General features: G+C 30.5%; 1 protein-coding gene across 5 annotated transcripts in view; it reads left to right on the top strand.

Moving 5' to 3' along the window:
- LOC105256402 (homeobox protein TGIF2LX) overlaps positions 1-21581 on the top strand; it is a 41331-nt gene extending 19750 nt beyond the window's left edge. The window contains exons 1-5 of one of the 5 annotated variants that reach the window (XM_011266268.3): positions 1267-2275; positions 18797-19128; positions 19782-20047; positions 20305-20469; positions 21148-21581. In XM_011266268.3, coding sequence (XP_011264570.1) covers positions 2221-2275; positions 18797-19128; positions 19782-20047; positions 20305-20469; positions 21148-21415 — 1086 coding nt within the window. In that variant the 5' untranslated portion in view covers positions 1267-2220 and the 3' untranslated portion in view covers positions 21416-21581. Of the gene's footprint in view, positions 1-1266; positions 2276-18793; positions 19129-19781; positions 20048-20304; positions 20470-21147 lie in introns of those variants that run through there. The other 4 variants (XM_011266267.3, XM_011266271.3, XM_011266270.3 and 1 more) reach the window with 4 other exon arrangements.
- The last annotated feature ends 430 nt before the right edge of the window (positions 21582-22011 follow it).

Raw genomic sequence — 22011 nt, 5'->3', positions numbered from 1 at the left:
AAAAGTTTAAAATTTTTGGGAATAAAAAATGCATTTTAATAAATATTTTGTAAAATTAAAATATTTAATTAAAAATTATATCTTTTTAAGCATATATATTTTTTAAACATATGTAAATAAATACTTAACTTAAGCAAACAGACGTTTTGAATACAAATAAATACGTGATTAGTATCCACCGAATAAATAGCTTTCTTGACTTAACTAAATTTTTTTTATTTCAAGATAATTTTTTCCTCAGTGTAGGAATTGATTTAAGAAAAGGAATTGTTTATGGAGTTTTTCAAAATTTGTTTTCGAACTGGTTTTTTCATTTCAGTCTATATGTTCCTTGATAAATGAAATGTATTTTGAAGTAAGAATGTTAATATTTTAATTTTCCGGTTGACTATACTCGTTTGTTGCTATTCAAATACAATTGATAAGAATAGATATTTTAAAAATATACATTTGTCTATTGATAAAATCTCTCTATAGAAACTATAAATAGAAGTATAGGTCTACGAAACGATCTAACGAAAACCAGAACAATGAATATCTATAGTCTAAAAAATAAAAGTGAAACGAGTATGATAACAAACGCTACGGGGAGTCTTCTTTGTCATGAAAACATCCATAAATAATTCGTCAGAATGATTTATCTATATATTTTATTTACCTGTCTATTTTATCTAATTCATTTTATATTATCTGTGTATTTTATATAATTCATTTATATTATCTGTGTATTTTACATAATTCATTTATATTACCTGTGTATTTGATATAATTCATTTTACATTATTCATTTAATATAATTCTGAATAATTACGAATTTCCACAAAATTGCGCACGTGATAAAATAAACTTAAATTCGAAGCGTTCCCAAATTTCCACTAGAGAAATGTCGCGCGTGATATTCGACGTTACACACGACCACGTGGGTCTCTTGATACATAAAATGCAGCGCGTTCGAGCGTTAAATATATTTCGAATGAGAAGGAGACGTGGAGAAGGTATGAGAAAGGGAGGTAGAACGAATCGAGACAAGAGACAAAGAATATTTTCGCGGCAATCTTCGTTTAAGCGACTATGAAGCTTTCCCGCCAACTCTCCGCGATGACTTTACCTATCTCTTACTATCGTTACGAGTGCGTGACGTAACGAACGCGTCGCATGTGTGCGTGCGCGTCCGCCGCGGTGCTCCGATCGCGGAAAGATAGAGAAGGAGGGGGGGGGGGGGTAAAAGCGAAGCCGCGTCTCTCTCTCCCGCCAGTCGCGCGCCGAGCGGAACACGATTCGGATCGTCCGCGTTCTCGCGAGTGAAGGAGAAAAAGAGAGAAAGAGAAACGCGGTGGCGGTGGCGATATTCGGACACTCTGGATCGTCCGTTCTGTTATCGGCGACAGGAGAGGCGGGGGAGACACTCGGATGTGGCAATCGTGTCCGGACGTTCGCGAACGGACGGTGCGGTCGGCGTCGAGCTCGCCTCGTCAAATGCAGCCGCGCCGAGGATACGGCCTGGCGATCGCGTCGCCAATGCCGATGTCGTCCTCGCGTCGTCCTCTCGATCGTCGCCATCGTCATCGCCTCGCGATCCAGATCGGATGCTCGTGTTTTAATCGAACCGGTTTTCGAGCGACGCGCTTCCACAAGTTCGCGTCGAAGCGGGAGCACGGCTGTTGCGGCTTCTAACGTTCGCGCGAAGATTCGGGCGGGATCATCCTCGCGTCATCCGGGGCACCCGGGACGTAATCGAGAAAAGGACTCGAGAAAGAGAGAGAGAGAAATTGTACGCGGGTGATCACTGAGACGCAGCTGTTATTTTTGACATTTGGAACAGCTGACGAGTCGAAGCGTCTTGTCGATCAAACGTTCGAAACGATAGGTGTCATTGCTGATCTTCGAGAAAGTTTTTATATCGATCGGAAACTTGGGATTTATGATATCGTATCTACGACGCGTAAGAAAATATCGTTTTAGATATCGGAGCACGTTAACTCGGAGATATCGATGAAAACGGTCCGCTCTGGAGCGGAAAGAGAAGAAATAGCTCGACAATAACTATATTGACAAGTGTATATATATATAATTTACGATCAAGAGTTTAGACAAAAGAGTGCTGTCGTGTGTCTTAAAAAAGGATAGAAATCCGTGAAGTGTGTATATGTGTACAGAGATCAGAGACTCCTAATTAAGAACCTACTCATGTGAATTTTCGACATTGAAGCGTCAAAGAGAATGCTACCTCCAGCCGCCATGCATTTAGAGCAAAGAATGGGCAATGACAGACCAGGTACGAAGAAAATATATTATTCTTCAACGAAAGACCTTAATTTTTCGAGCGGTTATTTGTCATTTTAAAGACGAGCTTAAGCAAATTCGTTCCCGATTACTTCGCCGATAACAGGTTCATCGTGCGTTAGTGACAGTAATGGCGGATTTCGAATTGTATCGTTTCATCTGCCGAAAATGTCGGACAATGACGCGTGGGATCGTGCGCGAAGATTTCCTTTTTTTTATGAATGACCGACACACGCGGATTATATCATGTGATTGTAGATCGATTGTTGATAGATCAGTGCGCGAGTCACGGTCGCGTCATAAACGCGGCGCGTTCAATGAAACAAGCATAATTTTTTGCTGTCGATCGGCGAAAGTACGGAGAGACTCAAATATATGTCGGACGTGACAGTCGGTTTCACGATTTTTTTTCGCCTAGACACCCGCCGATACGATACACGTCGAAAATTCTATCGTGTCATTGAATGTAACTCGTTCATGTTAGCGTCATGTCGATTAAAAGATTATCGAAGTTTTCTCTTTAAGAGATTTTCTAGATTTATAATAAATAAGAATCGCAGGAGAAAAGTAAAAAAAAATTTACGGAACTTATACATATATAGAGCTTTTATATTTTTATGTTTTAATCCGCTTATTTTTTTCCTTCATATATCTTATATTTATTTTTTACATATTTGTTATTATTATTATACATGGACGGAATTGTGACATCTGTCAATATGCATTATTATGCTAATTCTACTAACACAGTTTGAAACTTTCAATATAAATAATTTTAATTGAAAGTCTTAATTGTATTTAATATTTTTTGTTATTAATTGTGTGTTTTAATTTGTGGCATTTATTTATATTGATTATTAATATTGATTAATGAAAAAATAATATATTTGTACGAGATAGAAAGAGATAGAGAGAGAAAGAGAACGATATGTCATATGTAATTGTCACGTCAATTGTTATTCCTTTGAAATTTGAATTTTATTACTGTTATTCCTTTGAAATTTCAATTTTATTTAATTTCAAATTTCAATTCTGAAAATTTAATTTTATTATTGTTATTCCTTTAAAATTTCAATTTTATTTAATTTCAAATTTCAATTCTGAAAATTTAATTTTATTATTGTTATTCCTTTGAAATATCAATTTTATTTAATTTCAAATTTCAATTTTGAAAATTCAATTTTATTATTGCTATTCCTTTGAAATTACAATTTTATTTAATTTCAAATTTCAATTTTATTTAATTTCAAATTTTAATTCTGAAAATTCAATTTTATTATTGTTATTTCTTTGAAATATCAATTTTATTTAATTTCAAATTTCAATTTTGAAAATTCAATTTTATTATTGCTATTCCTTTGAAATTTCAATTTTATTTAATTTATTTTTATTTTAATCGAGTTTCCCCAAAGATCTGTCAATTTCGTAAGACCCGTTACGATGTTATTACACAAGATCCATGACGTCAAGATCCTATGATACTTTATTGTCACATGACATCGGAAAATACTAAGTGTCGTAAAATATTGGCAAATTTATTTGATATTCGTTTCGTCGATTGCTATTAGAATCACGCGCTTTTTGACGAATTATACCAACGTGACAGTCGTGACAAGAGCGTAGGCGTCTCAAGTATGTCGGAAGCACGTGGTGTCGCTCGACGGCGTGTGATTCCAAAGCACGCTGGCGCGTGCGTGACGTCAGGAAGCCTCCGTGTGGACGCTCGTGTAAACCCCGTAATGTTCGTAAGAGTGCACGACCACGTGCTCTCACGTCAATCGTGCGCGAGCTATAAATTTTTTTCCGACAGGGCTGATGCTTGGTTAGCCAAGGGTGTCGATCGATGGAAAACTATCATCATTCCGTATCGCAAACTTTGACACAATCTTGATTGATAAATTTATCGTTTGATATATGGACAAAACTTGAGCATGTTATTAGATTTGGATTATGGCGTCCGACCCTGAACAAAAGTATTCTACTTGCGTTCATATACGTAAAAATATTTTTTTTTTTTTCCTCGTTCTTTTATGTTTTATTCATAAAAAATCTAATTTTTTAATTAAAAGTTTTTTAATTAAAATTAAAATTAAAAGAAGATGAAACTATATTTTTCTAACTTTATGTAAAATCTGCCTTCTGTTTTTCAAGATTTAGTATGTAAATTTATATTTTTCTTCAACAATTTTTAAATTAAAATTTAGTATGTTTAATATAGAAAATTATGAAACATTATTAAAAAAGAGAGCAAAATATTTACACATAAAATAATACGTGAAATTACAAGTGAAATAGTTTTGCCTTGCTAAATTTTCATGTCCCGCCATATAAAGTAAATTAATGTTAACTCATATTGATTCCACTAAATGTAAATTATTGTTTTCTAAACATCTAATGATAAAAAGAAATCAGTTATTTTTTTATAAAAATATAATAATTGAGATTTATATTTCCATAAATAACGTGAACTTATCAGAAATATATACATATTTAAAATTTATATTTAAAAAATTTTTTAGCATGTAGCAATTTTTTAAACATGGTATTAACAGCTATCTATATGCATAGTCTTTTTTTTAAATTTTACAATTTAAATTTATTAAAAAAATTTGTTAACAATTTAAATTTATTAAAAAAATTTACTAAAATTTATTAAAAGAATTTTTGCGCGTGCAAACAAAAACTTTAATGCGGAGAATGTAAAAAATAACAATATTCGATATCGAAAACTTTTACTAATTTTTTTTGAACGTTAAACTTCGTTATGAATATTCTATTGCACACGGCTGGGAGAAACGTAAAAAATTAATTAATTATCTGTTCATGTATGAATTCTAATATCTTTCTTTATTTTTAGATATATTTCTTATCGTTATTTCTGCTTGTATAACTGTAAAAAAAGACAAAATGTATATGTCTAGATAGCTGCTAATTTTATGTCAAAAGAAGTGTCATATGTTGGAACGGGATTATTTTTTAAATATAAGTTTTACATATTTCTGTAACCATGTTATTGATTTATGGAAAAATAAATCTTAATTATTTATATAATAATCAAAATTCAATGTTGTTCTTTGATATTTTTTTACACGACTTGCGTACAAGTCATAAATCTATAAAAAATGTTTGGATTAAAATAAAGAAGTATTATGGAATATTTTTTCTAAATTATTAATTCAGAAAATATATGTATGACTCATGTATTTTAATAATATCTTATATAATAGCATTTTATTAATAATGTCTTTTATTCGTTTTAGTGTGTATATTTAGTAGATGTCTTTAAAATATTGCCATGCAATTATGAATTGCCTTGTTATATCAAAGTCTTTTGGTAAAAAATAAGCCTTTCCGCAACAAAATTTAATCTTTTTATATGAAACATTAATCTTATAAAATCTTATAAAATAAAATGTTTAAACTTTTCTTAAGAAGGCAGAATTTATAAAAAGCCTATGATACATATATTTTCTGTCATTTTTTTTATTTATCATGACTATCTCATTAAAATATGTCGCCGATGCGAATTCTCCTTCACTTTCAATTCGATGGTTCAGTGCGTATCGTTTACGTGATATTATTTTTAAACCGGTTAGCTCTATGAGGCTGTTTATCCTTCATTATATTTCAATGTAAAATTATCTGTCTCACGTCTTCAATCCATTGAACCTCAATATTTATCCGAATTAATTTTCTAACTTTGATTTCTATTTTATCCTTTGCTTTGATTTTTTTCTTTTTAATTAGGCTATTGTTAAATTATATTTCGTATATGAGCAAAATTCTAGCACATCATCAGTAAACTATAAATGATTATCAAAATAGAATTATGATTATTAATCATCTCGAAATTAGTAACATCAATCTGTATGTCAGATCAAATTTTTTAAATCTATGTATTTTAGAGTTATAGAATAAGGTATTGTATTGTTGCTTTAAATTTCAATGTTTATTATTTTTTTGCTTCGTTTGCGTCTATATATATTTCCTATATTTTATTTAAGAAATGCGTAACGAAATTAAAAATTTTGATGATAAAGAAAGATATATATTTAATGAAATGTCCATATCGCCACTGACCTAGATCTCAGAGAGCATTAGCAACTGACGAAAGGTTAATATGTTTAAGTATTCGCTGTTGCATAAATAGCATTTTCCGTGACGATGATGGACGTATCGAAACTAATCGCAATATATGTGATGACGTCTAGATAACACAGTACTCTTCATTAATAGAATTTTTCGTTAACAAAGAGAAAATCATCCTTCCCATTTTTCGAATAAATAAACGTCGAGTCTTACTAGATAGATCGGCTTTATTTTTAAAATGTCGATTTTCGATTCAAGGTAAGATTTTATATCTGTTCGTTTAGCTTAACTAATTAAACTAACGGAAAAGCGATTCCAGTTGCAAGTTACAATCAGTCGCACTTATTATCGACAGTTAAAGTATTTTAAAAAATATGATTTTTATTCTTTTCACTTTGATACTGTCATAAAAATAATTCTGATAAAAAAAATTCTTGCGCAAATTAAAATAAATACTTTAATCTTCATATGTCACGTAAATTCTTTATAAATTCAAACTTTAAGGAAAAAATATGTAATATACGTACAAAAAAAAGATTGTAAAACAAATTTAATAATAAATTGCGCTTGTATATCTGAAAAATAAAGTGCTCTTTGGTTATATCTTATAAAAAATATAAATATTTATGAAAAAAATTTCTATATGGGAATATTGCACAATATAAAATAATATATATCTTTTTGAAAATATAATTTCTGAAATAGACAAAAGGATATTATATAGCATATTATATAAAGTAAGAAATTCTTTTAAACATGAAATCAAAATTGGAATATTTTCTCTACAGGTATATAATGTTAATTTTATGAAAAATTGCAGTAAGGAAGGAAAAATAATAAAATAATTTTTTATTCGTTAAAAGTAGGGAGAAAATTGTTTATGATTACATCGACAACTTTTAGAAAAATAATAAATAAAATAATAAATAAATAATTTAAAGTATATAAATAATTTAAAGTAATTTAAACATAAAATTTATAGTTTTGTTATTAGGGATATGCGAAAATTATCACACAATTTTTAAAGACTCTATTTCTGGTTGGAATTTCATTTTATTTATTTACAATTATAATAAATTACAATTATAATTTATTACAATTATAATTATAATTTACAATTATAATAAATTTATTTATTTACAATTATAATAAATAATTATATAGTTATATGTAATAAAAAAAATAAATTATAATGTAATTATCAGCATCTTGAAGGTTTTTAAAATTTTTTATTGTTAAGTTGTAAGAATTCTCTTTTATATGTGCCAAGCTGTTGAAGCTAATAGCTATAAAACTAAACTATATTATAAAAATATTCGTTATTCAAGTGAGTAACATCTTCATTAAAATTATACATATTCAAAATGCCTAGAGGACATTTTAAAAATTAAAATAGAAATATCAAGAGTACCTGAAGTATATATTAAATGTACCTGAAGTATATATTAAATGTATCTGAAGTATATAGTTTCTTTTACGTCCGGTCGTATTGTACTGAGATATCGCAGCGATCACGTCCATGACATCTGTTTGCTCTCTATACACTTTACATTGAATATTGATGATTAGCTTAGTATCTTAGCTTAGTCGAATTCATATGCAACGTACTCAGTTGTTCGTCCGTAGGTCAATCTTGATCGTAGTTTCTCGATCACAAAAACATCCTATCAATGTTTTTGAAGTCTTACAGTTTTTTTCAAGATTTCAATGACTCAGCCAAATAATAATATCACGAACCATTGATATGATAATTAGTTTCAAGGAAGCATCTTTTATAAAAGAAAGACTTGGTTAGAAATAAATAATAAATAAATAAAAAAATAAATAAATAAAAATAAATAAATAAATAAATAATAAATAAATAAATAAAACTTTCGATTCACAAAAGAAGTTATAAAAAAACGCTTTACATTTTACTCATAAGATATAATTGAACGAGACAAATTTTATATGCGCCATATCTTTCATTTAATTTGAATTTATCTTGAATGACATTGAAAATAAATATAGATGTCTAATACATAAATGAAATATATAATAATATTAATATTATAGTATTGTGTGTAAAGAGATTTTTAAATACAATCGTAAATATTTAATAGTCGAATAACTCTTTCGTTAATTTGATAGCACGAGAAAAAAATTAAATTTGGATAAATGACGTAATTAAATATTAAAAATATTTTCAAATTATCTTGAATTTCTTTGCTATTAACAGAAAATTAATATTAAATTTGAAGCTATGTGAGTTTTTTATTATTATTTTAACTTTATTCTAAAAGATACGTAAAAAGAAACATAAAAAAACCATTTTAAAAAAGAAGATAAAAAACTTTAATTACACACGAATTTGTTGAAAAAAGTGTTACTTTAATATATGTATATGTATTTTACGACATCATTATTATAATGACAGATTTTAAGTTTTCTAAAGAGAAAAAATGTTATTTTTAAAAAATACAAAATACTGATTGAAATAGAACAACAATTAGCAAAATTATAATTTAGTTATTATAAATTGAGATGAGAGAAAAATTCACACATGTCAAAATTATTTGATGTCACAAAGTATAAAGTAATTTTTTAATAAAGTAATTTTTCTGTACTTTTGTGATTATTTATACATTTTAATTCTTTAATATTAAGAAAATTTCTTTTAATTTAATAAATTTAAAATATTTAATAGTTCATACTATTTGAAAAAACCGTACATATAGACATGAAGTGAGATGCTGATCGACTTTCGAAAATTCTTCTAAAGCAGAAATTATCCTAAAATAATATTTATGCAGTGTTGAATTTATTCATGCATTTTCAAAAGATTTTTAACCATAAATAATGTTGAAATATTTTTTAAATAATTTATTTTGCGCGACATATTTATGGACTCTGGAAATCGATTAGCGCCTCTGTAGGATTTACGATGTTGCTAAGAGTTGTTATTAAAGATCAAAGTTATTTTTTTGCATATGTAAAGGATTATACATGTAAGAGATTGTAGATTAAGAGGTTGTCTGAAATATTTTTAAACTTTACACGGACACTATGAAAATTGTAAAAAAACAGATGAATGATTTAGAAACGATGACATTCGATGACATTTACAAACACTTATGAGATCATTTTCCACTATTAAGATAGTGAAACCGCTGACATTTGCAATGTAAGCGGAATTATTCTCGAATGAAAAGTTATTTAACGAAACTCTCTATTTTTTCGAGGGTAAATTTTTTACTTTTACAAAAGTATCTGTAAAAGAAAGATATAATACAGATTAGGTACAGATATTCTTTAATCGTGTTATTACATTGTTGACTCGTTTATGAATATGGTTTTTATAGCTTTGGATGGAATATATAAAAGATACATATGTGTTACACTTGAAATTAAAAAAACAAAACTGGATAGCTCGCAATCGGTTGATAGGATGGTCATGACCGCTGCCACCCCGCATAAAATGTAATGGATACATTTGAATGGAAATAATAATATCCTTTTATAAGAAAACTTACTTGCTGTTGCATACGAAGTATAAAGGAAGGATAAAGAAAGTCTGATATTGTGAAACATAAAACCATTAATAAAACTTTTCTTTTATCTAAAGTTGTGCGAAAATAATGAAATCTTTGTCATGAAATTCTGTCGAAACTTCATATATAATCATATATAACATTATGTATAATATTTTATATTTTATTGTTTCTACAGAATCGTTTCTTTCAGAACGAAGCAGTTGCCACGTTAATTTTAGGTAGGAAATAGACGTCGGTAAAATATCTTTTGGCATCTTTGGCAAATGAAAATGAAATGTAATTGCAACTGTCACGTTAAATATGTCATGAACTTATGACTCACTTTTCTTAAAACATTGATTTAAAGTACAGATATAACGATTTTGCATTAATATTTTAGGAAGTTTAATTAATTTTCAGAACACGCTTTAAAGTTTTATTAGATATCTGCGGAACCTTCTCCTTTTTGCATATACATATATTTATATAATTTACATACTTTACACATACATATTGCGAATTATCAATATATTATAATATATAAATATTCATTATGCTAATCCATAAAAAAGAAATTTTTTTATTAAGCAGATTTTTTCTTTCTGTGACACGAGTATTTGAATTAAAACAAATGCTACTTTTATTTATTAATTATACAAAAATAAATAAGAATTTCTAAATCGTTTTTAGAATTAGATAACACAGATAGTAGATAACATTTATAAAAGAAAAGAATAAATAATACTTTGAACAAATAGTATTTCTATTTGCTCAGGTTTACTTTAAAAAAAAATTAAATTAATTTGTGGAGCCTGGTCCATTTTTTTATTTTATTATTTCCTGGAATAAAAAAGATAAACAAATTTCATGAAAGAAAAATTACTTTTTTAAACAAAATCTAATATTTTTCATATACTGATAGATCTTGTTCAAATTATTCAAATTGTTAATTGATTCAAATTATTAATTATTTACAAATTATATATTTATATTTTTTAATAATATATTTCTATCATATGTTAACATGTTCTTTATATATTTTATAATTTTTTGTAGATTACTTATTAAAGTAAGATTTTTCAATTTTTTACAGAGTTGACACATATTTATTTTTTTCATTATTAATTAATAAAATAAAAATAAAATAAATTAGAAAAGAGGAATTATAGCCTTTATATTTCTTTAACCGATAAACAATGTACATATACATAAATGTATTCTAAAAAAATTTGAAGTCATTTATTCATCCATTTATCATTTATTCATCCATTTTGTTTTCAGATAGGTTTAACCTATCGTAAGAAGGATTTGAAATGGTCAGAAGTTGACCTGCTCTAATCCTGAAGTAAAATTGTTCGCCATTTTGTATAGGTTCATCATTTTAGGAATGGAGACATGTTGAAATTTTAGAGTGTAATGGTAGTTTTAAATAAAGTGTCACCTAGTTCTCCATATAAGGATTTGAAGAAATCCTTTTTTTTCGCAAAATTTTTAGTTTTTACACAAAATCTTAATTATTTTCGAAATTTTTTAATGTATCTAATCATTTAAGCCGTCTCTAATATTTTAGGAAGACATTAGAAATTGAGATTAAAATTGTACTTTACCTTATGATGAGTGTTTGTTATTTTACGCATCATTAATTTTTCAATGTAAATCTATCGACCGATACAAAACCGGCGTGCAAGATTAACTGCATCTCATTAAATTCTTGATATACACAGTTATAATAATTGACGATGATGAGAGAGCATCACAAAAAGAATACATGAATGAATATTAAATGATAGTTTATTAATATTCATATAATTATTTCTTTAACATACATTCTTACAATCTATTTAAATTTATAATATAATCATTAACGCGCTTTTCGTATAAAGTTTAAAATATAGCTAGACAATTTGGATAATTGTAATGCTAAATATCGTGTCATACATTTTATTATAGCCTTTCTGGAAAAATAATCTTTCCATAAAATAATTCTATTTTTTTAATAAAATTTTGAATTATGAAAAGAAAAAATAAATTACGATTATAAAATAAATTAAATAAGAAAAAAAAATTAAATTTACAGAAAATCTGCGACATATAAAGATACACGAATATTTAAATAAATGCATTGTCTTACAGATATAAATCACAATCGAATGTTACTTCTATATTGATATTTATAGCAATGCACCTACTATACTACTGATATTTATTCCAATTCAAGTATTACTCATTATTTGCGATCTTGTAATAATTGCATTCCATAGTTTATATTGTATATATACTTATATCAATAGCACAATATTTAATTATTATTAATTAAAATATTTGTGTATGTGATAATAACTTATAATAATAATTATTTATAATTTATATTTATAATAATAATTATTTATAATTTATCATAATTTTTATTTATAATAATTACATAAATTATTATTTATAATTTATAAATTATTAGAATAATTAAAAATTTAAAAATTATATAAATTATTAATACATTATAATAATTTATATAATAATTTTTTTATACATAAGTCACTGGATAAATCTTACAATATGCTAAATACGGAATGAGTAAGAGATTATTCATCATCAGACGTAATGGATTCTGTTACGGGATCGCAAGATGGATGAATATACTGAACTATGAGACGAGGACGGTAAAAAAAAAGAATAGGAGAGCGCACGCGTGTAAGAGCAAGGAGAGCTATCCTAATTTTACGCCGTCGGGTTACTGGACCTTACGTAACTGCAAAACTCTAAGCGCTAAGTTTAGTCGGTCCACTAGCGTTAGTCTCTCTGGCGGTGGATTCCGTTTCCGGAATCGAGACCGTTGTTTTTCAACGAAATGCGCCGTGCATTTCCTGAGATTCGTATCGCGTTCGATCACGTTGAAATTCAAAATTATGTCGCGCTGAGATCAAATACACTTGAGACATTTTCGAAGTTAGATTTCTTACGGGACAGTCTCTTCTCTGAGCATTGTTTGTTTGATTAGTCCAAAAGATTGGAATATTATCTGGACTATTATCTGATTAATTCCACGTGATTATATTTAAAATGTAACATATCTATATATAGAGAAAATATTTAAATATTGGAGATAATTTTGATAAGGTTTTGCTCGATTTTCTCTGATAAAATAATTTTATACCTATCTCTCGATCGCCTAAATCGATTCAGTCGGCGTATTCTGTGCTTGCCAATTTGAGTATATTCAAATATAAAATGTCTGTCGATTTAATTTAAAACTGTTTGTCAATTGGAGTGTATTCATGCTCGCACATTGCTCCACCTTCGGTCTCTGTTTGACTTGTACTCGATATTCGCGCTAAATATGGGACCAGCGCGGAACACTTAGATTATTTTGAGAACGACGAGTCTTCCTAGCACTACCTAGGTATAGGTGCGACTGCTAGCCGAGTATAATCGGGCGACTAAGTAAGAGCTGAACAAGATATTCTTGAAAGTGAAAACCTTCGTTTTATCCCCTTCCCATTAATCAACATGTTTCACAAGAAAACGCTTTTTCGATTTCTTCGTCGGTGACTATCATATCAACAGTGTTTATTTATGGTCCGATCAACGTTTAAACATCATTATAGAGATACATTCAGAAGTATAAACGCAACGCGCGCTCAAATTGAGACCGTAGAAGAAATACGTAACGTTTAATTAATATCATCACGTTATCTCTCGGCCGTAAATCGTGTCAATCGTCAACGTCAGTGTATGAGATGTGCATGTAATTATGGACGTTCGTATCGTCCAAATAAATTCTAAAGGCGAGAACGCCCGCAATCATCATCGATGTCTTCGCTTGGCTCCTCAATTATTTTTTTAGACGCGTCGCGACGGTCAACACTACGAGGATCTTGCTAAATTTATAGTGACACGAAATGCCAGCTTCTAAACTCACACCGGGCATACCGGAGTGTAATGACACTTGGCAGGGTCGCGGTTGGCAACGAATTGTTCGCAGCGATCGATCGAAAAAGCGACGATCGTGATTCAGCTGTTTAATTAGGATGCCTTTGAATGAGCGTTGCTTAATAAGATGTTAATTACAATGATTTCTAGCAGCGATATATTAATAGACGAAAAGAATTTTTTTTTTTTTTTTTCGGTGTATTTATGTGCGCCTTCGGTTAAATTTCCGTCAGTATAAAAGAAAATTAGTTAAAGTTAACTGAGAAAAAGAGATAAGATTTTTCATCGTTTATTATAAATTATACAATTTTGTATATCGCTTTTCAGAGAAATCACCAATATCTCGATCTATCATTATATTTAAATGTTTTCCTTAATCTTGTTCAGCTCTTTTAATGAATAAAATAGAGAAGATAGTTTTTGTAACATATATTATTTGTAATGCATTACATGTATTATATCGTTCTATAAAAGCTTAATTTCATGAAAGTGAGCAAATTTAATAAAGGAATACGATCGTACGATGTTTGTTGTCTGACATGACAGCTCGCTCGTCCCTGTCCGTTTTTACGTTTTGACGTTTGCATCGCTTGCGGATCGACCTCCGCATAAGTTTTACATAATCTTATTCAAATAACAATATACGCGAGACCGCATCGCGTGGAAAGGGAAACCGACCTTAGAGTTTATTTCCATATGATTTACGAGCGGTGTGCCTTTCAACGCACACGATGTACGAAGTACAATTTGTACATTATTTTACATGCTTTACTTCGACAAGTAGCTACATTCTTATTACACGCATTATTTTTTCGCATTTTATTGCCGAATTTCTAGTTTTTTAGAAAATGTCACTCTATTGCTTGGCCTTTATTACATTTTTTTTAGTCATCTCGAGGAGAACGAATCGACGAATATAATCTAATTTTGAATCACTTTATATAACGAAGATGTATGAAATTATAACTCTATATCGCAAATGTTAGTAATGTGACGCGACCCTCGCTTACGTTTTTTCTGACCCTTCGCAGATATCATCCTGATTTTTACGTAATATTCTGATATTAATATATATTTATCGCGTAGCTCGTGAGCCGACTGTGTGACCCGTTAACTCGGATATGTTAGATTATATTAATATTCTCTTCCCATGACGGAATGGCATATGTGGAACTTTATATACGTACTCGAAAAATCGTACCTAATAAACACGAAGCCCTAATAATTGTCCGATAAATCAAAGTCGGAGATTTTAGCTTGTGTGACACAAGATTGAAACTTTCTGAGAAAGGTTGCACTTGAAATAGTGATAGGAATTATAGAAAGCAATGCAATTGTTTATTATGTGGCTAACGAATAGAAAACTGAGGGAAAAACTAATAATAATCGCATATCGATTAACTAATGGCTTTGCCGATTCTTTTTGCCAATTGTGCTTGTGTATTTCTCCTACTTAATGAAATAAGCATTATCGAGGAAAATATGCTAAAAAAGATAAAAATAAAGCACGCATTGATTTGCACGAACTTATTTAGATAAAATTTCAATGCTTTTGCAGCATATCGCGCGATATTGCATAATATTTGCACACTTATCAGTGCTATTCCTGTTCGCGAAGAGTTCTAATTTTTTATTTCATTTAAAATATACTAATAATAAGTTAAATATTGTTTAAATGCCATCATAAGTATTTGAAAATATTTATATTGCATAGGAAAAATTTCTCTCTCTCTTTCTCATTCTCTCTGTTTATTATTATTTATTATAATTAATATATTTTATAGCAATAATGTTTTTAACGATGAATTTTTCATTTAAGCCATTCGAAATTTTAATACAAACAGATAGAAGATAAAATTACACATTAAGTAAATTTTATAATATTAATTAAATTAAATATTGATACGTAAAATGTTTTTAAAAATTATCTATAAGATAACACAAAATGAACCATCTTGATACGTAAAATAGAAAATTATCCGAATCTATCGAAATCTCTTATAAAATTTTATCACTTGTCATCAAGATGTTCAATATGTCCTAAATTGTGAGAAAATTATTATGTTTCTGTTATTCAAGATATATGCTACTCAAAAACTTACTAGAGATGAAGATAAAATCATGTTAGAAGAAATATTAAAACACACTTTATATACATCATATGCATCACAGCTGAAGTCGTAATAAAAACATATAAACGAATTGAGGAGAGCCTTCTAAATACGCTAAACAACTTTCTATCTCAAATTTGAATCGTTAATAAAAAACAAATTTTAATGCAGCCTATCTTTTAATAAAAAAAATACTGAAAAATCTGATTACCACATCTTGATTTGACAGTTATTTCTAACATGTTACAAAGATAAGGCTGATTCTGGAGATAATAAATTGTATTGAAAGGTCAATGTTGACAGTTACATAAGACAACATTTTAGATAAAATTATCGGCCATAATTTAGAGATTTGACATAAATGCTGCAGAATTAATGCAGTTGATCAATTTGATGTATTTCGTACTGCATCTTGGGCAGCTATATTAAATCCAATCCCATATATTGAAATAAAAGAAGAAGAATGATTGAAAATTGAGTTATTTAGAGCTCGAGCAATATCTTGACCAGTATCTACGACTTATAGAAGAAGACAGTAGTCAATTTATTAAACAAGTTGGTGATTCTGGTGGGAAGGGGGGCAATACAGTATTTACATGAAAAATGCATTTAAACAATTAGTATGGGCAGCCATAGAAAATATTGTAATGGGAAGATTCAGTTCCAAGTTACGCATTGAAAAAAATGATCAAATTCTACAAAACTAGATCAAATTCAACAATTAGCAATGATTCCAGCACAAGAAACTAAATGCTTAACATATGTTTTTACACAAGAAAATTACAGATGTAAGAGATAAAAAAATTTGGAATTTGGCAGCACCAACAAAAAAATCTTTTCATTTTTACATTGATCTAACTAAAATTGTTCAAATGGAAATTGAACATTATTGTCAAGCATGTATAATATCATAAAATATAATAATATAATATAATATTATAATATTATAATATAATATTATAATATTATAATATTATTATATATAATATTATAATATAATTATATAATATTATTATATATACGTTTGGAATAAAGCGAATGGATCGTTAAAATTGAGTTGCTGTTTTGGAAATTATTTTATCCACGCCCTACAACTGCGTTGGCTCTTAACTGCCTTTCGATATTAATTTTTGATTTGTTATTATATATAATATAATAATATAATAATATAATATAATATTATAAAAAGATAGGACCATGAGGCCTCTTTTCTTTCAAGTTCTCATCTTCAACATGGATTAACTTGATTGGCTTTCAAAGTCGTCTATCCAAAAAAATCATTCTACATTAAAGAAACTTTAAGAAATTTTAATCATTCAAAACATAAGCAAAATTTCAAAAAATGTGTGAACCTGTAATAAATCGTCTCTAGAGTTGACGCATGAAAAATGAAAGTCGAAACAATTAGAAAAAATTTCGATAGGGTAGATACCTTATTATCTCCTCATCGTCTCCTGCATCAATTGTCATTTTTTTAGATAATTCGCAGAATTTTTTTTCCATTCAAATTTTTCTAGCATCCTCTTATACACATGTCGAGGTCAGGAATCAGGGTTCCTCGAGTAATCATCGAGGAGAAATCATCACAAAAGTCCTCGATCACCGACCGAAATAAATTCCTTGAGGCGTTGAGGTCGGTTGCCTCTCTCGCACTGCAACTCGCTTACTCTTACGACCTTACTATTTACGCTCGTTCCCCCGTAACCTTGGATTGCATAATCCGGACGTCTGTACGCGTGCGCCGCCTCAATGAAAGGCGAAACTCGGCCAATTCAACGTACGTTTGTGCGTGAGGGAAACGCGCGAAACACGTAGGCACGTTCGCAAAACCCGAGAATCTGTCTACAACTTTAACACGTAATTGACACATTATCGCGACACTATTAGTTTTACACGCTATTACCTTATAAAGCTATCTGAGTTCGTAACGAAGACGATACGAGCAGTAGAACCGATCGATCGAAAGGCATACGTGAAAGTACTGGCAACAATTATTCTACTATTTATTTAGCTGCTCAAACAACCTGTGCTCACGTGAGGTTTGCCTGTCGAAGAGAAGAAATAAAAATTGTCTCTCGCAAATCGGGTGGGACACACATGTTTTCCTCTTATCTCGTTATACAATCGAAAGTTATCGTGTTTTTAATTCTTATCGTCAATTAATTTATCATTCTTGAGCACACTATCAACCTTCAAACTTGATTATTAATTAACGTGTTAAGATCTCTTAATATGAGATTAATCCTTTTTAAAGCAACAATGAGACAAAATTGATAAAATTGATAAAAATTATTATATCAATGACTCTATGATAAAATTAAATATTCTCGATTAAATCGATTGGATCTTGCCAGCACTGCTTACTGATCTTTCTAGTGCGCAAGGAACGAAAATTTCACATTTGAAATATCACAGGTGATAGTTTGAGAAATTTATTTCGTTGAAATGAAAGATTCATTTAAAATTTTTTTTTTCGTTTATAATCATATTATATAGTGACATTATGGATTTTTTACACATCCAATGATTATGTTATGTTGCATAAAGAATTCTTTTTGTCCGAGAAATTAAAAAAATTAATAGCATGCATCGAGTTACTATTCGTCTCTGTTTCTCAAAACTACTCTCTCGATTCATTAATTTAAACCGTGGATTTTTTTTAAACTCAATAAAAAGACCGAACAAAATCTCTACACGAGAGAAAATCTAAAAAAAAAAAAAAATAATTTGTCGATGAACGTAAAATAATCAAATAAAACGATGAAGTAAAATCCTGAGACTCGTTTCTCGCGTGAATCTCTCTTCGTTTTACGAAAATAAAATATATAAATAAACTACCAATAAATTAATAATATGTGTATGTTTGTTTAGCAGTGGCTCCGTACTACAACCGACGTCCCACAGCCGCGACAGGAGCTTCGATGGGATCCTTGCCACCGGCTCCTCGTGCGTCCAGCAGCACGGACGATGATCACAGTGGATTATCGGAGACGGAGAACATCTCCCCGGACACGTCGCCTGACATTCGCCGGAATCGCCATACCGCGTCCGGCCAGGACTCTTCGCGCAGGAAGCGCCGTGGCAACCTGCCCAAAGAAGCGGTGAACATCCTGAAGCGTTGGCTTGTTGAGCATCGGTACAACGCTTACCCGAGTGAGTCCGAGAAGACGAATCTCAGCGAGCAAACCTCGCTCTCGGTCCTTCAGGTTAGTGTGATGTTTGTTTTATTTTTTTTTTTTATGACACTTTTTTGCGAAACTTTTTATGTAACCGCGAATTTTCTATGGACAGTCCACCATACATAAATAAATCGCTTTGATTAGAAGAACAAATATTTGGCCATCATATTTGTTTCAACATGCAAATATTTTTAAAATTAATATGTGAAAAATTGTAATGATGTAATTTTTATTTTCTTAATAAGACAAAAATTACGAAAATAATTTGAGAAATATCTCTAACGGATATAGAAAAGTAGATATTGCAGCACCTAATTTTTAATTCTTTACATTCAATCTGGTTGTAAAAATTAAAGCAATACATTACACACACAGTTGAGTAACTTTTAAAAATTCTAAGATGTCTTTCGCGTTTTTTGTAAGATTTTCATGGGATTAATTGATATCGATTAATGCTAGTTTGCGACACATCTATGATCTCAAAGAAAATCTTTTTTAGAAAATTACACTTGTATTGATGAGTACAGAAAAGAAACAAATATTAGAGATATAAAATTAGAACAATAAAATATCGAAGCGTGGAAATGAGATACAAAGATATTGACAGATGGATGGACAATCCTAAAAAATTCAGTACAAAAACATATAATAATTGGAACAATCTATATTCATTTTTACAGGTGTGCAACTGGTTCATAAACGCCAGACGGCGTATCTTGCCCGATTTGTTGCGCAAGGACGGCAAGGATCCTCTCGAGTTCACGATATCGCGTCGTGCTCGTCGCATACAAGCTGGCGCTTCTCGACAGGGTCGAAGGTCTGATCCGTCCGAAGAACTGATGGACGTGCGAAGGTCCCAAAATTGGGATTTACACGCCGACAGGACGGCCGCATCATCGCAACATCTCGAGAGGGATCACGATTACGACGAGGAACCTGCATATCGGTAAGCATCTCCCTTTCGTTCTCATTCCTGACGTTTCGATGTAGATATTAGCGCGCGAAAGAATTTCTTCGACTTCACCGACACTTACTGACTTAACACCGACCTCTTGACATGCGTCAAAATCAAAGAAGGAAATCGTTTATCCGCTTATTCACTGTTTTGCTATGACGAGGCTTGAGAGAACATTGTAAATAGGAGAATCGATAGATTAAGTACACGAAAATGCTAGATATATCATTCAAGATTTACCTACGCAGAAGCGAGGACAGTCCGAACGATTACGAGAGTAGTCCGAACGATTACCACAGCGAGGAGGAACGTCCTTCGATACGATGGCCCAACGTAATCGTTCGCCCCTATGCGGAGGCCCAAGTCGAGCAGTTAGACGGCGACGATATCTCTCATCCTCCTGCTCGACGAAGGCAAGTTTTGTACTACGATACAATGGTTGCGTTCGACACAGGGAACAAACATAATTGTAGAACCTTGCAATTATTATGAGATTATCCGCCAAATCCTTTTCAATGATTCGCGAATTTTTAAAATCTTTGCAATCGCGAAATAATTAAAAATACAAATAAACTACAAAAAAAAATGATTAAAATCAAAGTATAAATGGTTAAAATCAAATACATCCAGAGATACATAAGACTATGTAAAAGAATCAATCACACTTTTCATTTAAGGGGATTCCTCAAGCGTACTTTTGTACCGATAAAACACCGAAATTTTTGGGCAGGTGCCATTTTTGATTGTCCGTATAGAATTAAAAATCCTTTTCTACGGTTGAAGTATAGATGCGAACAGGGCAAAAGTATAAAATTATATATTTATTGATCGACTTCTTAGATCAACATGGCGTCTAAAGCTATCGAATTTTCAAGATCCTTGCGAAATAATTAAAAATACAAATAAACTACAAAAAAATTGATTAAAACTAAAGTACATAAGAATATATTAAAAAATCAATCACGTTTTTAACGCACTTTTACGGTTCAAATACCTGTCTCTTGCGCGTGCATGTATTCTGGCGCTGTGAATAACGTAGGCATGGATGCTTCAAAAATTAGTGAATTAAACATGGCAACTTTTTTTTACAGGGACGACAACAATTCCGAGAGTTCCCACGACACCTCTACCGGCGAACCCGCTGGGTACTGGAGCGCCCCTCGAGAGCACCTGTCAGCAACGCCTGGTGTTCAACAACAGCAGCAGATCGAGATCCACTATCGTGGTCTGCCGCCGCGGACTCTCGAGAACGCCTTCGCTCACCAGGACAACGGGGATTCCTTCAGGATGCTCGTGGAGATTGCCGTAGCCAGTCCGTACGAGCCTCCAAGGCAGCGACCGTCGTCAGTCGATTCCTAAGTGAATAGGACGGGACGCTTCCACTGTAGCCAGTGACAAGGACAACGAAGAGCAAGGATGACGTCCCTCGCACATTGGATGACGACAAAATGCGTCGAGGGAAAAATTAAATTAAATTTTTAACTTTTTTTTCGTTGTCCATAAAAAATTAAAAAAAAAAAAAAAAAGAAAAAAAACACAAAAGACAAAAATTTAAAAAAAATGTTAGACTTTATATAATTAAATAAATTGTTAATCGCTCGGCAATCGATGTTCTTCGCGTTTGCCCATAATACCAAAATGACGGCAAAATTCGCCCGTTGGATTTTTATATCGTGTGTTGCGTTTTAAGTTTTTAAACTAGCGTTATATTTTTAATTCTTGGATTAGTCGAATAGCTAATAACGATGATGTGTTGACGACGAGTGCGGTTTTCTCTCCGTTCTTCGTTCCTGAAGCTATACATAACGACGCGTTTAGTCCATACCGTTACATTACCTGATCTTATTATAAATTACGAAAAGGAAGAAAATTCCCTTTTACGTTCAAGTCGAAAAAAACATCGGACAAATACGTGTAATGCGTGCATATACGTAATGCGGACGTAAAGGGGGATT

This window comes from Camponotus floridanus, unplaced genomic scaffold (genome assembly GCF_003227725.1).
Source record: "Camponotus floridanus strain SB8 unplaced genomic scaffold, Cflo_v7.5 scaffold2, whole genome shotgun sequence".
In the NCBI taxonomy this organism is placed as follows: Eukaryota; Metazoa; Arthropoda; class Insecta; order Hymenoptera; family Formicidae; genus Camponotus; species Camponotus floridanus.
Note: the sequence above shows the minus strand (reverse complement) of the source record. Positions and strands in the feature narration are given on the sequence as shown.